This window comes from Colossoma macropomum, unplaced genomic scaffold (genome assembly GCF_904425465.1).
Source record: "Colossoma macropomum unplaced genomic scaffold, Colossoma_macropomum, whole genome shotgun sequence".
NCBI classification, from domain to species: domain Eukaryota; kingdom Metazoa; phylum Chordata; class Actinopteri; order Characiformes; family Serrasalmidae; genus Colossoma; species Colossoma macropomum.
In genome coordinates this window covers 4,952,453-4,967,970 of record NW_023494810.1, presented here as the reverse complement: position 1 = coordinate 4,967,970, position 15,518 = coordinate 4,952,453, and the positions used below count along the sequence as shown (strand labels likewise).

At 39.3% G+C, this 15,518-nt stretch overlaps 2 protein-coding genes across 2 annotated transcripts; one reads left to right on the top strand and one right to left on the bottom strand.

Moving 5' to 3' along the window:
- Nucleotides 1-26: 26 nt before the first annotated feature.
- Nucleotides 27-6,108, top strand: ap5b1 (adaptor related protein complex 5 subunit beta 1). The gene is made up of 3 exons (XM_036559673.1): nucleotides 27-137; nucleotides 290-477; nucleotides 2,742-6,108. The coding sequence occupies exons 2-3, from the start codon at nucleotides 334-336 to the stop codon at nucleotides 5,391-5,393; spliced, it is 2,796 nt and encodes a 931-aa protein (XP_036415566.1). The 5' UTR covers nucleotides 27-137; nucleotides 290-333; the 3' UTR covers nucleotides 5,394-6,108.
- Nucleotides 6,109-6,443: 335 nt separating this feature from the next.
- cunh1orf50 (chromosome unknown C1orf50 homolog) lies at nucleotides 6,444-13,085 on the bottom strand. Its single transcript, XM_036559675.1, has 5 exons — nucleotides 12,893-13,085; nucleotides 9,759-9,874; nucleotides 9,594-9,680; nucleotides 7,125-7,256; nucleotides 6,444-6,818 (listed from the first exon to the last, which is right to left on the bottom strand). The coding sequence occupies exons 1-5, from the start codon at nucleotides 12,939-12,941 to the stop codon at nucleotides 6,633-6,635; spliced, it is 570 nt and encodes a 189-aa protein (XP_036415568.1). The 5' UTR covers nucleotides 12,942-13,085; the 3' UTR covers nucleotides 6,444-6,632.
- Between the last annotated feature and the right edge of the window lie 2,433 nt (nucleotides 13,086-15,518).

The following is a 15,518-nucleotide window of genomic DNA, read 5'->3' as shown; positions in this document are numbered from 1 at the left end:
TTTGGTCTTCGCCTCATGTGACATTTCGTGGACACATGACATGAAAATATTATGTGGAGCTTATGAGAAGAGGATGTGCTTTAGGTTCATTTCGACCGTTAAAGCACCGATTTCATTCGTGTTTTTAAAGTGCACCTGTGAGTATAAAGGTTGATAAGGTTTTATAACTACTCTGTTTTATTTTGTTCTATTATCAGTTTGTTCTGGCTGCTCTGAAGTTCAGGAAGACACCTCTCTCTGGAGTGGCTGCTGAACGAATATCTAATAAAATGTCTTTATTTCATTACAGCCTCAACCTTCACGCCTTGGTAGCTGAGCTGTGCAGTCTTCACTATGACGCCTGGAAACTCCTGGGATGAGAGAATTTCAGCCTTTTTATTGAGCCCCTCACAGTTTTTGTCCTGCACCACCTCTGAAAGTTTTTTATCAGAGCTTCTGGACGAACTGAGGGATGAAAAGGCAAATGACAACAAAAAGGTAACGATAGTAATTAACAACACACACACATATATGCACAAACAAGAAAATTAATATATATCCGTGCTGTTGGAACAAAACCTTGTTTCTCCATTTTTGTCACTTTTCAGTTTTTGATATAATTTGAAAATGCCTGTCCTATATATTGTTTGTGAATTTCATGATGAATGGACCAACAGAAATGACTCAGAATTGCTTGGAAAAAAGTCTGGTTCCATTGACTTGCATTAAAAGTAGAGTATGTTTTTTCCTTCCCCTGTAAAGTTCCCATTTTGGAGATGCAAGGTTTTGATCAGACAACAGCGATATATCTATCATGAAAAATGCAAAATTTAGCAGACCCAAAAAAACAAACACAATAATAAAACGTCAAAATTGGACGATGGTGGTGCGCCCCTTCTCAATGCAGCTGTTCAGTTATGCACACACAGATGTGTAATCTCCATAGAGAAGCACTGCCAATAGAGTGGGACACTCTGGAGCAGCTACACATGAGGTCACCATGCCCAATGACAAGTGTTAGCTAGTTAAGCAATAGAACATGAAAGGGAGTGTGTTATTCACGATAACACACAACCTTGAGTGTTTTATTGCTTTTATACAACAGTTAAATAAATAAAGTAATAAATTAATAAACTGGGTCGTGAACGCAGCATTTAATATGTTTTAATCTTCGCAGTTCCTTCCGCCAAATTATAGTTCCTTAACAAGCAGCTTGTTGCTACGTCAGAGTAACGAGCTCCGCCCACTCGCTGCACAGCCGGCAGTTCGTTCTACAGCTCCTTACACTAAATTCCCAAACTGTTATCACTACTGAGCAGCTTTTCAGGCGGCAGCTGTGACAGAAGAACCTAAACAACCTGGAATCAGCCAGAAATGAACCGAATACTATTCGCCAAACATGTGGTCTGATGTTCCGAGTCTGACCAACTGGGACTGAGCCATAAAACTGCCGCAATATCAAGTTTAGCTCAGTTTTGTCAGTTTTTGCCAGATCAGTATTAATGTTGTTTTGTTCCAGCCAGTCTGTAAAGCATCTTACAGCCCATTTAGTTTGGCGAATGGTATTGGGTTCATTTCTGGCTGATTCCGGGTTGTTTAGCTGTTCTTCTGTCTCAGCTGCCGACTGAAAAGCTGCTCAGTGGTGATGACAGTTTGGGAATTCAGTGTAGTCTCATCTTCAGAATCTGACCAAATTGGCTGTCAGTCAAATGTGATCTTAAAAGTATCCATTTTCTGTTTGTGGCAAAGTAAGAAGTAAAAACGCTCAAATGGCTTGAGCTTCTCTTACAGCTGTCAAAGTCGTTGCTTAGCAACGGTGTCTCAGTGGAGTGATACAGTGTTTGTGAAAAAACGTGATATATATTATGGTGAAATAACAGCACGGTTAGAACGCTTCTCAACCAATCAGCTTGCGTGGCCGGAACTAACTGTTGTATAAGGTGGTATAAAGCCCTCCAGCACTGGGCTGTGGAACAGTGGAACTGTGCTCTCTGGAGTGATGAAGCTCCTTCCAATACCCTTGGAATGAGCTGGAGTGATGCTTGTGATCCAAAACGGAATTTTAACCTGGCTTTAAATCCAAATCCCAAAGCGTAAGACCTTTCTGTCCGAGCCTCGTCCACCCTGACCTGCAGTACCAAGTTGAGTCCTAACTCAAACCAAGCAAACAAAATTTCGTCCGAACCCAACCCGATCCAAATCACATTATCAAGTTTTGAGTCTGAAACTGATCCGAGCCCAACAAAATTCTGTCCGAAACTGACCTGAACTAGTCCATCAGCACCCAAAGTGCAGAATAAATAGTGCCAGTTATTTTATCACAGTTACAATAATCGTCGTCATTAGAACAATAAAATAAAATAAGGTTGAGTAAATAAAATAAAAAAATAAAGTAAAATTATCTGATTTAATAAAATTCAGCTTAAACTTCACTTTAATCACACTTTATTCATGAAGCAGTGCTTTTGAACCACATCACAGTGTTTTGGATAAACTGGTTTTGGATAAACTTTCCATAACTGGCTGCTCTATTCAATGTGCATCCATTTCTCATGTTGACCTCTGTGCAAAATTCACGAGTGGGTTACTGCAGCAAAGAGGGTACAAACTCACTATTAATACCCTCGATTTCAGAAGAAATGTTGGATTAGCAGGTGTCTACAATGTTCTGGACGTATAGTGTAGATATAAACCTTACTCATATTCACTCATGGTTCAGCTTTATGAATGAATATTAATTTTTATGGCTTATTTTTTGATAGGTACTCTTACTATCAGCATTACTGGAACATCCTACAGTCCTCTGCCCAACCACCTCAGCAGGAGAGGGGACCGCACAGGAGCTTATGTCGATTCTCACCTTTACTCCACAGAAGTCCATCAGTCTTAAGTGTCACATTATGCTGGCTGTTACCAATGTATTAATATGCACATCTTGCTTGGCCAGCCGAACGAAGGTAGCGGAGGACTACTTAGACTTTCTGTTTAAAACAATCCAGGACACAAATGATAACACAGGTGGGCTAGCTCTCCAACCTCTCAGGGCCACTGCCTGTGACTGTCTGAGAGAAATGGAGTCTTGCAACCCTGGCCTCCTCTCCCAAAAGCTGGAAGCTTTGTACTACCTAAAGCAACAAGAAACTACTATTCTTCATCAGTCTTATTGCACATTGTATACACAGAGCCTCAAAAATGCGATTCGTCTCTTGACTCGAGAAAAGGATGTAGATACTTCAAAGCTTAGGAGTGTCTTGGGTGGAAATGAAGGCTTTGCTTGGAAGACTACTGGGTCACCATTATCCATGTTGCCATTCAACATGATGACGCAGGTTCCACAGCTGTCAACAATGCTGGATTGCAAGGATTTGAAGTCCATATTGTCCTTGCTACTAGAGGAGTCTTACCTGATGACTCCCATCTCACAGGCTCTCTTGCTTCGAGGACTCATAGAGATTGTTGCCATGGTACCAGCCATCTCTCCGGCAATATTCAAGTCTCAACTGTTGCGACTTTTTGGAACCGCGGAGGTTGAGCTGATGCACGCTACGCTGTTGATGAAAGGCACGTTCACAGATAGCCTCTTCACTGCTGAGGACGAGCATTTCTTGATCAAGCGCCTTGTGGGCATGGCACAACATCCGCTACTGTCAATCCCTGAGAAACTCTTTTACATGGATTGCATTCTTCACTTCCCTGAGAATAGACCCATCTCTAGCAGTGGAGAAGAGTGCCTGCCTGTGCTTGTCACTCCTCGACTTACTTTATCTCTCCTCCCAACTGTGTTTAACGACAGTGCTACCATGCTTTGTAGACTAAACCTCCTCTGCTTAGTACACCTAGAAGCTGATGAGGAAGAGGAGGGCAAAGGATTGGCCTACTTATTCGATCACCTGATGGCCCTGCTCAAAATAGTAGACAATCAGGGGAGCAGGGAGATGGTGGTGACATCTTTCAGAGCAATCTTTATTTTTCTCATACACTTCAACTACATGGAGAAATTCTCAGAGAAGCTGGTCAACAGCTTATGCGACCTGTATTCCAGACACTGTCGCCTTGCTCCACATCTGATCAATCTTGCAGACCGAATCCAGGAATGCTTAGAAGACTCGCTTTGGTCAGTGCAGTTGTTGAAAGCCCTTCAAAAGTGCATTGTAGAAATGCCCCCATTGCAGCTGACCCTTCAGGATTTGAGGTGGCATCTTAAAATCTTGGGACGAGTGGCGCAAGAGAGTCAGATTGTCCAGAGGAACACAATCTGCCTCCTCCTCAACGTTCTCATCAATTCCAATCTTTGTGAAAGGAAGAACTGGCAGGTTGGCAATGCCATTCTTGCGGTTTGTCGTAACTTGCTTCAGCACCCCACCCTGAGCCAGATGTTTATTGAACTGGCAGACCTCCTGCAGCACATGACCAAACACTATGAGGACACAGACATTCAAGACCATGCGCGGTTCTATTACACCCTGCTTACCAACCTGTCTTGGGAAAAGCTTGCAGGTGTCCTTGCCAAAGGACCTGAAGGAGGGCAGGCCAAAGTCCGATCGCTGTCGGCCATTGTTGCAGAAAATGATGGCGTCACCAGTTGCTTGACCGTTCATCAGACTGAGGGATGTGTCCTGCAGCTAGTGAAGATTCATGAGCCTGGCTCTCAGCGTGCAATTACAGGTGCAGATAACCTGGAAACTGTGGACAAGAAAGATTTGTTTGAGGTTTACCAAGAGCAGTTCAAAACCCCAGGCTTTGCCTCTGAGATCACGTTGAGGTACAACCTGACTCATACAAAAGTGACAGATCCAAGGTTTGACAAAATGTTTACAATTTGCCTGCACTTTGACTTGAACGACTCTCACTATGTGGAAGTGAATGACATCTACGTTCCATGCCTCTTCAGAGACAGAAAAGCCCCTCAAGTTATCTTGAAGCTGAAGCCGTATGAGCCGTACCCAACAAGTCTACGACTGAGTGCCATTTTCACAACAGAAGATGGCCTCTCTTGGCACACTCAATTGCCTGATCTGAAGGTTTCATTCCCAGAAATATTCCTCCCAATACCTTCGCCACTGGGTGCATCACATGAGTTCAAGGAGGAAGTGTTTGACCTCATATGGGAAGCTACATCCTCAGGGGATCCTGACAGTTCAGCAACTAGCCTGTTTTGTTTTAAGACTGAGAGTGACAAACTAGCTGATCTGATGAAGATTCATTTTGAAGGTTACCAGATTGCAGAGTCACAGGACCAAAATGTATGGAAAGTCTTATTTTTCCTTCCGCCTCGATTTCATGTCCTGTTGAAGATCAGACAGGCTGAGGATGCTGTTCAGGTCAGCATTGCAACGGACAACTGGGAGCTGTTGCCTCATGTGAACTCTTACCTCCAAAATATAACTGCCCACTGCAACATGACAACAACCTGAAGGTTAGACGGAGTTGTAGTGAAACGGTAACCAATCTTGGACCTTGAGTAACCTTGCCATGCACAGCCAAATACACCAATTTTAAACTCAAGAAGGGCTTGTTTATTGGGTCATGAGTTGAGTCAGGCAGCGAGATTGCTTAAATATTGTAGCATCATAGCCATTGATTTTAATAAAATGAATTAGCTGTTTTATCATGTTTGTATCACAGTTTAATTGCACTTACTAATTATATTTTGATATTTTTGCAATGTCTCATTAGTCTTGTGCTATTTGTCATTTAGCTATGTGCAAATCTCTATACAGTAGGGATGGCATGTATGGTAAAGTAAGTCATAATTGATGTAATAAAATGTCATTGTGTGCTGCTTTATTTCAGTTCTTCTTAATAACAGTCCCTAATTCAAGCAACAAGACCTCAGCCAAACTCAGTATGTTATTTAATTAGGCTGTACAAAACTTTCCACAATGCAGACAGTGATCTGTAAACAGGAGTCCATTTAAAGCTATACTATGTAAGTTTTGGGGATTTGCACACAATGTGCATTTAGAAATGTCGAATATGCTTCCCTGAGTGGATGACTCTGAATATTTTGAGGGTGTTGATGTGGCGTTGGTGAAGGACGTGTCTTGTGAAGATGTAAGTGAATTATCTACTATTGTCGTATCTTCACCTGTTCCATTTGAGACCTAACATTGAGCCAGACCTTCTTTATGAACTTGTACGTGACGTTTATATGTAAAGACGTAAGAAGGGAAAAAAACTCCCGCAAAAATTTGACAAGACACCTCTAATTTTTTAATTATTATTTTAGGTTTTACAGGGTGACCGGCAGCAGCATGCACACCATAGTGTAGCACGTTCTTTTTTCTCCTGACTCAGTAAGGCAACTACTTTTCAATTAAACAATAACATTGTGCAGCGTTAACACAGGTAACAATTATGAAAAAGTCGACAAAATGTCAACAATTTAAACATATACCCATAAATCTAGTTTTCTAACACTTGCTAGGTCCAGTGTCTGGAGACCAAACAGTTTCAAGGCATGATCCAAATAAGACAGTATTTAATTTTGTCCCATTAACGTTACACCATGTTTTTCAGTGTTAAAATCAATTGTAAACGCTTTGATCTCAGTCCAACGTGAATTAATTCCAAAACCTTTCATTCAGGTCCATTCAAGACCAGTGGCCTCTTTGAAAGGCCACATCATAAGACAGTCCCTGATCAGTGTCGTCTCACTTCGAGAGGCCCTCAAAGTTGGGCCCTGTGCATGCAGGCAGAGCTGCTTGACTGTTCAGTAGCTTGTCCATTATACTGATTTCAGCATCTCTCTTTTCAACCTCTTCTACTGGAGTCCATGACATATCGTGCTGCAGTTTGTAGGCCCCAAGGAACTTGTGTGGACAACTAGGACCCCATTCCTAAAAATCAGAAAAGGAGAATCAGAATGATTTTAATTGGATTTTAATCATTTTTCATTAAAACTGGACACAATTTTACATGCTTCAATTTCAAATGCTGAAAAACACTTGTTTGCAAAGCCAAGTTTATGAGTGTAGTTTCATGCAGTGCTGGACACATTGCTGTCCACAACTGTAACAATGCCTCTATTTAGAAACAGCGCAATATAACTTTGTTGTCCGTTGACTGACAGACAACTTTAGACCCAACGTGTTAAGAATTTTTTTATTTTCTAAAATTCAGCACTAACCCAGTGAATACTTTACCTTAGGAGAAAGAATAGAGAAATAGCGCTGTCCAGATTCACGCATATACATATAGTACATATTTCCTGGCTTCTTCACAACATTGCAGGCTGCATGGTGGAGATCAGCATCTCTCTTAGCATCCTCCAACACCTGAAATGTAGATGTTTTTCTTTAATTGTTCACAACTAGGGCTGACTATCAAAATTCAATAGTGTCATTCAATACAGTATTTAAATTTCTATACAGTCAGGGTCTTATCAGCATCTGTAGGCCACTAAGCATGCACTTGCCAAAATCTAGGCTGCTGATTGGCTTTTTAAATTACATTCTGAAAGCATGTTATTAACATTGTTTTATTGTTGTTGTGATAATCATGAGCATATAATGAATATCATTGTACTTAAACAATACTGACCAACAGCATGCTTCATTACAAAGAGCATAATTAGTCCTCTTTAACTGGATTTAGTGCAGTATAGAACGTGAAACGTTCATTTAAAATCATTATACCCTGAGTTTTTAACATGACACTACTAGTGCATTGTGTCTGGTGTCAAAATATCATGTGTCATCATATCGTGTATCTAGGGCTGGGCGATAAAATGATAACGATAATTATCATGATATAATTTTGCCTCGATATAACTATAAGAAATGTTTTAGAATTGTTTGATATAATAGAGCACTCTCACACTTCCATGTTCTAGCGACAGGCCTGGTGGCGTTTTCTACTGCAAGGAAAGTGACACTACTCTGCGGTCGCCATGAGAGGGCACACTTCCGAGTTTTTCCGATCTGTTCTCCTGTGACCGAGTGTGAGTGACGAGATAAGTGGCGTAGTTAACTATACTGTCCTACAGTGAACTCACCTCTATCCTAACATAACAAGCTAACCCTATCAAGCTTTAGCAGCATTAAACCACGTCTGCTCCACACAACTACAGCACTGTTACAGCGCTCAGACAGTGATATTTGAATATTAGTGCATTCCCAAACAACAAAAGTGAAAGAAACAAGTGGGTTCATGTTAATTACAGTCCTGATTTAAATGAAAGTAAACTGAGGATACTGTATGTGGGGCATTGGAGAGTGGGAGAACGCTAGCTTCTCAGGCTAGCTGTTTTTAGCAGCTGGCTAACTTGAAGCAGCGCTCGCACAGCACGGCTGAATTGATGTTACTGTAGATCAAACAAGACAAAAAAGCACCGATTTCAATTTAAACGCATCTAAAAAGAGAGCTCTATTTGTCTGGTGAGAGATTCGCGCTGCAGTTAATGCTTTTACACAGCGAGCGTCAGATATATTGCGGTTCAAACTCTCAAACTACTACGATAGAATAGAGAAATCTAGTCGTCGCTAGCTGGTGTCTGAATACTGTGATACGCTCTGACATGGATGTGGTAGGAGTGATGGCAGTAAGACGGTGTGATCCATCACTGACCTACCGCTAATGTTTGCTGTTTGTATTAAACTGATGTTGTTGAGAAACTAAACAGTTCAGCACTTGTACCCAGATAGCCCAGCACTCATCACCAGACAGCTAAAAACAGTCTGTTTTCTATCTTAAATTATGACTATAACAAAAATTGCAGCCGTGCTTTTGCAGCTGGTAAAAGCAGCTGACCAGAAACTTTCTCCCACTGTCCCATGACAGATTTGTGAAATGTTCCACTGTTTGGTGAGTGTTTGACCATAAAGGATAGTTTAAAACAGCAATTAACCACCAAGGAGCAAAAATCAGCCTTTAAACTTGAAAGAAATAATGATGACATTTATTGTGACGTATCGATATCGACACATATAAACATTTTTTATCGTGATAAGATTTCTGGCCATATCGCCCAGCTCTACGTGTATCATAAAAATGTCTTTAAGTATCATGATCTCCACTGCGGTAAGTAAATATTACCACTTAGAGCATTTTTTGGTTTAAGCCACACCCACTTTTGATGTGTTGTTTAAAGGAGTATGTCGAAAAAAAGGCATTCAAAATGTGTACTGAACATTTTTAATAATATGCAGTCCTATTCACAGCATACATACACTGATCAGGCATAACATTAAGACCTTGTTTCTACACTCATTGTCCAGTTTATCAGCTCCACTTACTATATAGGTGCACTTTGTAGTTCTACAGTTACAGACTGTAGTCCATCTGTTTCTCTGCATACCTTGTTAGCCCCCTTTTACCCTGTTCTTCAGTGGTCAGGACCCCCATGGACCCTCACAGAGCAGGTACTGTTTGGGTGGTGGATCATTCTCAGCACTGCAGTAACACTGACGTGGTGGTGGTGTGTTAGTGTGTGTTGTGCTGGTCTGAGTGGATCAGACACAGCAGAACTACAAAGTGCACCTATATAGTAAGTGGAGCTGATAAAATGGACAATGAGGTGGTCATAATGTTACGCCTGATCGGTGTACTTGTAAACTGTAAGTGAAAGACATGAGGAAATTAATGTCACCATCGTATTAGGTCATTTTAATTACCTTTCTAGCTTGCTCCTGCAGGTATCTTATCTGGTCAGCGATGACGGTCAACCTGTTGCAAGCATTTGCTCTGATAAATTCATCTCCCTGGGGGGAAAAACACAGTGAACAACAGATACAAAGTAATGTTTAACTATAGAGGCTTAATATTAAAACTCAGCTTACCTTCTGAACTTGCTGTGCTAAAGCAACAAGGTCCATCGGATCTCCGACTCGATTGGTCTGGTAGGTGTTCACCAAAACCACTCCACTTGGATTACTGCTGGTTTCCACCAAAGTGACTGAAATATTAAAAGTTGTAAAACATTGAAACAGCAGCAGTATTAAAATAACGGAAACTACTTTTGCTGTAAAGACATGATTTGCTAACAATTTATGCCTCTAAAAATATTAAAAAGGTGTTTTTGTTCCCCAAATGTATCGCTACCCACTGATAAGTCAAGAAATTTCTGTTGTTATCTACTTTACTACACCAACAAGTCAAAACAGGATGGGTTTACTTCAGTGTGGACAAATGGTCATTAAAAAGGTTTTTATAGTATTAATTCCTGATTCTTACACTGAGAGAAGAGCCGACTCTCCACCTAATTCCTTCAGTGCTTTATAAAATTAATTGTGCTCAATGTAAGACAGCAGTTAAAGCATCTGTATTCATTACTAGCACTAGATAACTACTAGAGGTCACACTGAACGGGGGTGAAAAGTACGTTTTGAAATTTTAGAAATGTTTCCTATTCGTGGTGCAGCTAACACAAAGACCAAATCATCGCAAGTGGTACAGCCAGCTTTGGGTTGATAACAGATATCATCAAATATCACAATAATTTAAAAATAATTTGAATAAGCGGTGATGTTATGCAAATTATTTTTCTTTTTTAACTCTTTCACATTCAATGTTTTTTTTTTGTTTGTTTTTTACTGCTTTGCTTTTATTCAACCTTTTGCTTTAACCTCTTAATCACCAGGGTATATTTTGGTTTGTCCATCTGAATTTACATGACCAAATCGTAAGGCAAATTATTCAGTAACTGCATGAAATAAACGTATATTTTTATTTTATTTATTTATTTTTTGTAAAAGCTCCCCTCAAATTAACAGAACATGTGTTTTATGATCATATACATATCGCTATATGCTTACAATTTACTGCCGAAAGCCAAAAATCTTAGACACTCCTTGTATTATTTTATTAAAATAGTTTTTACAGAGCAGATCACTGAAGAGATGCCATCTGTTTATAGTTTATAGCCCAGATTTGTGGAAAAATGGGTCGACTTTTGGTAGAAAAAAAAATTGTGAGTTCAGCTTCTTTTATTATAAAGTTTTAAAATTATATCACCCATCTATTTGACTGGAAAGAAGACAGTTACAGCTCTCATACGACCCCCACCTTTAGAATGTAGCTTATGAAATATGAAAGTTATGAAGAATATGATGAAGTGCGTTTTGGAACCACCGGTGGTCTCAAGGAGTTAAAGAGGTTAAACAGCCATTCTAATCTAGTCAGTTCAAACATTTGTATGAAAATAAGTGCACAAACAGATCATCTTCAAGTAATTAACCACACATACATACTTTAAACGCAGATTATTACTCTGGCAGAGAATGCTGGGAAACATGAACACCAAACAAGTAAACTCCTCTATATGAGATCTACTTTCTCATAGAGAGTAAAATGGACGAGACTGGGTGCCAATGTGGCCAATATGTTGGCAATACTTTGGTTTCTAACCAAATGAACGTTATGTAACAGTCACATGTTGTGTTACAGGCTGCCTGTGTAGTTATAATATAGTTATCATTACAAACTAATAATAATAATTAACAAAAATAATATTTATTATACAGCTTGGTCCTATTAATTGAAAAAATATACAGTACAGTCTTAAAGCCTCAGCCAACTACAGAAACTTATTTTTATTCCACTGATTAGGACGGTAGTTCCCAAAGTTGGTCCTGGAGACCCCCTGATCTGCATGTTTTTGTGTTTTTAACTCTAACACACCTGATCCAGCGCATGAGAGGCTTGATAATCAGTTAACGAGTTGATTCAAGTGTGGTAAATGAGGGTGACTGTAAATATATGCATGGTGTATACCATGACTAGGAAACTACAGGGTGATTCAAAAAGATTCATCCGATTTCAAAGCTGCATATTTTTATAACCGTGAGGCACCTAGGAACCAATCACAATCCAACTGAAAGAGGGGGTCATAGTTTCTGACTGTCAGTATGGCAGTGAACCTCCAACAGCTCAGAGCATTCGTCGTTGGTACCAACAGTTCCAAGAAAAAGGTCAGCAGCATCACCAGATCTCATGCCGTGTGACTGTTTTTGTCGGGGTACGTTAAGGATTCTGTTTATGTGACACTCCCAACAACACTGGATGATCTCCGAAATCGCACTGAAAGAGCTGTGAGTGCAGCGACACCTGACACGCTCAATCGAGTATGGGATGAGTTTGACTATGGTGTTGATGTTGTCTGTACAGCTGGAGGAGGTTCATATTGAGCACTTGTACAATTACATATAAACTTTATGCTCAATTAAACCATTTACAGTTTACTGCATTGTTCTGTAATGAATCACAAGTGAAATAAAGCAGTTTCAAATTGGATTAATCTTTTTGAATCACCCTGTATTTTCTGAAAAAAAAAAAAATCTATATTTTGTGTCATCTGCCTTATAATCACAGACTGCCTGTTATCTATTCTATAAGCTTCTGCAGAGTCAGAAAATTATTTAATTGTATAATATTTCAGATCTTTTAATGAACAGTAAAGTCCTTAAATGGCGCAGGGTTTCACTTTTTTTCCACTTATTTGTCCCTGAAGTTAAAGCTGAGGTTTGGATCCTGATTCTCAACGTTTCCCAACAATATTTTTAATGAAATTGCTTAAATAATGTGTTATTAAATAATGAGTATCAACAATCTGCGAAGTAATTTGTTGTGAAATGACGAAACCAGTGGTTTACGGTGGGGTCAGACCTTTGGACCCTGAATTGTCATCACTAGAAAGCGAAGCAGCATCGCTCCACTCTGTATTACAGACGGCGCTGCATAAACACTGATTTATTCTATACAGGCACCAGTCTGGACTCCTGATTTATCCTCTATCCACCCACCTGGTTAGACACTACTAACATATGACGAGGCTGAAGTTGCATTATTGGACTTTTCCGTTCCACCTTAAATGGTCCAGCAGTTCCATGTCACTGCTTCACCACTTAAGGTGGAACTGAAAAGTAACTTCACTGCTAACTTCAGCTTTGTTGGCTACCAGATGTTTCGGTCTTACCTGTGGTGGATTTGTCCGGCTGTTCAGGCAAACAGACAGTTTTATCCATTTTCACAGCGAACTGTTAACGGTAACTTAGTGAGGTTAAACTCTGCTAAACAGAAACAACAAGAGACGCTTAACTCGTTTTATAACCGGTACAGTTTCATAACTTCACAGTCCTGATTAGGTAAAAACACACTGGCAGAGCCGAGACGTGTAGAATGCCTGTCTAGATATCGGAACGTGGAGACTAAATTTTGTTTTTATTTTTTATTTGAAACGTTATGAACGTTATCCAGCTATATATTTTTTTTAAAAATATAACATATATAACAGCGCAGTGCCTATTTTGGAAAACTCAATCAGGCACGTGCTGGACACACAGGATGAGGGTTACTGGGAAATGTAGGCAGAGTTGCAGCGGAACTGTTTAACATTAATACAATTAATGAAATTAAACTAAAACAAATAATAAAGAAATAAATGTTACTTTATTGCCTCGTTTTACTTTTTAATCATTTTTTAAACCAGATATTTTACATAAAATGGTTTATGATAATATACACTTTTTAAATAATAGTTCTTCAAGGGTTCTTTAGTAAAGGGAATGGTTCTATTTAGAACCATGCGTTCTTTACAGAACCATTTCGTGCTTAAATTGTTCTATGCGTGGTGAAATGGTTCTTCAGATTTATGTGTTGTACATGGTTCTTTATATGTAGGCTAGAACCTTTTTGAAAATGGTGTATATAGCACCAAAAGGGTTCTTCTATTGTGGCAAACTTGACATCATAACAGTAGGAGAACACTTTTTGGTGCTGTACAGAACAGTTCAGATGTATAACATGAGCTTTCACCTTTTCTGCTAGTAAAAAAAAGTAAATTTGAGTGTAAATGTTGGAAAATAACTACCTCATGTGCCTCAATGTGATCTATGTGCAAAAAAAAAAAAAGGATAAATATTTTGTTGACTTTTATTGCTTTCTTTTCATGTGTGGCAGCACATCTTTCAACAAGCACCTGAATGGAGTGAAGTCAACCATCTGACAGGCCTATATACCACCTTCCAACAAGCACCCGGACACAGCATTAGAACAACTAAATAAAATTATCCCATTCATCTTGTACTATATTAAATGACGCCTGATACAACATTATTTCAGTTTACAGGACGTTTGTAAAATATTCCTTTTTAATGATACCAAGACATGAAAAAAGACTATATGCAAAAACCACGTCTACCTTTTCTGATATAGTTAGTAAAATCCCTGTCTTACATCACAATGTAGTTCAGTGTTCATTTAAGACCAAACACACACAAACACACAAATAAGCCCTGTAACTTTAGGAAAAAACCCTCCTGAACACTTTATCTCTGGAACTGACTGTCCATCAGGACCAGAAACTGAATTTACGGTCCATATATGAAGATCTCTGCACAGGCAGCCCTCAGCCTCTTTATCTCTTTGGAACCACCGGTGGTTCCAAAACGCACTTCGTCATATTCTTTACTTCATAACTTTCATATTTTATAAGCTTCATTCAAAAGGTGGGGGTCGTATGAGAGCTGTAACTGTCTTCTTTCCAATCAAATAGATGGGTGATGTCATTTTAAAACTTTATAATAAAAGAAGCTGAACTCACAATTTTTTTTTCTACTGAAAGTCGACCCATTTTTCCACAAATCTGAGCTACAAACTGGATCTCAGATGGCGTCTCTTCAGTGATCTGCTCTGTAAAAATTGCTTTTATAAAATAATACAAAGAGCGTCTGAGATTTTTGGCTTTTAGCAGTAAATTGTAAGCATATAGCAATATGTGTGATCATAAAACACGTTCTGTTAATTTGAGGGGAACTTTTACAAAAAAAACAGAAATTTACAATTATTTTGTGCAGTTACTGAATAATTTGCCTTATGATTTGGGCATGTAAATTCAGAAGGAAAAAACGGAATATCCCTACGAGCATAAGAGGTTAAATGAGAGCCTATACAGCCTGCTGTTGACTATAAACGCCTCCGGCCTTGGCTGTCCTCAACCACAGGTTGACTTGGGACTAATGAACTGATAAATAAAAAGTGGCAGCAAAGGCTTTATATTACTGAAACTAAATTTAACAGTGAGGCTTTTTTGAGGATTTTAACCTTCAGTACCTGAGCAGCACAAAAATACACTTAGGGAAATCATAATTACTGCCAGAAAGCTGCTGGGTTTTAATGTGACATGCTTTGAAGACATCTACAGATGCAGATCCCCCAGCAAAGCTGAGAAAATGCATTATCGATCCCAGGCACCAGCGTTTTACAAAATTAGACTTGTCACCTGGTGGCTGCAGGTTTTAATTCAATGCCTTTTAAAGAAAGAAGGTAAAAACCACAAGTAATTACATTACAGGGGAAATGTGCACAAAATAAAAGGGAATTCCACTCATTTTTCTGAATTTTTGCATAATTTCAACCAATCCAACCAAGTTACTGAGAGGTATATATAAATAAAATGTTAATGAGAAACTTACAGAGTCAGAATTGTTCACAGTGGTGGTGATAGGAACCAGACGTCTGAAGCATTTAAGGCCTCTAAAAGCTCCCTCACAGAAAGCCATTATATGAGATAGTTAGCAATACGCTGCCCGATTCCTAAAACA

Excerpts from the sequence above, each read along its gene's own strand:
- ap5b1 (XM_036559673.1), top strand. The coding sequence starts at position 334 with ATGACGCCTGGAAACTCCTGGGATGAGAGAATTTCAGCCTTTTTATTG. Across the intron at positions 478-2,741 it reads AGGCAAATGACAACAAAAAG|GTACTCTTACTATCAGCATT; the intron begins GTAACGATAGTA and ends ATTTTTTGATAG.
- cunh1orf50 (XM_036559675.1), bottom strand. The coding sequence starts at position 12,941 with ATGGATAAAACTGTCTGTTTGCCTGAACAGCCGGACAAATCCACCACA. Across the intron at positions 7,257-9,593 it reads TGCAGGAGCAAGCTAGAAAG|GTGTTGGAGGATGCTAAGAG; the intron begins GTAATTAAAATG and ends TCTACATTTCAG. Across the intron at positions 6,819-7,124 it reads TCTCTATTCTTTCTCCTAAG|GAATGGGGTCCTAGTTGTCC; the intron begins GTAAAGTATTCA and ends TCTGATTTTTAG.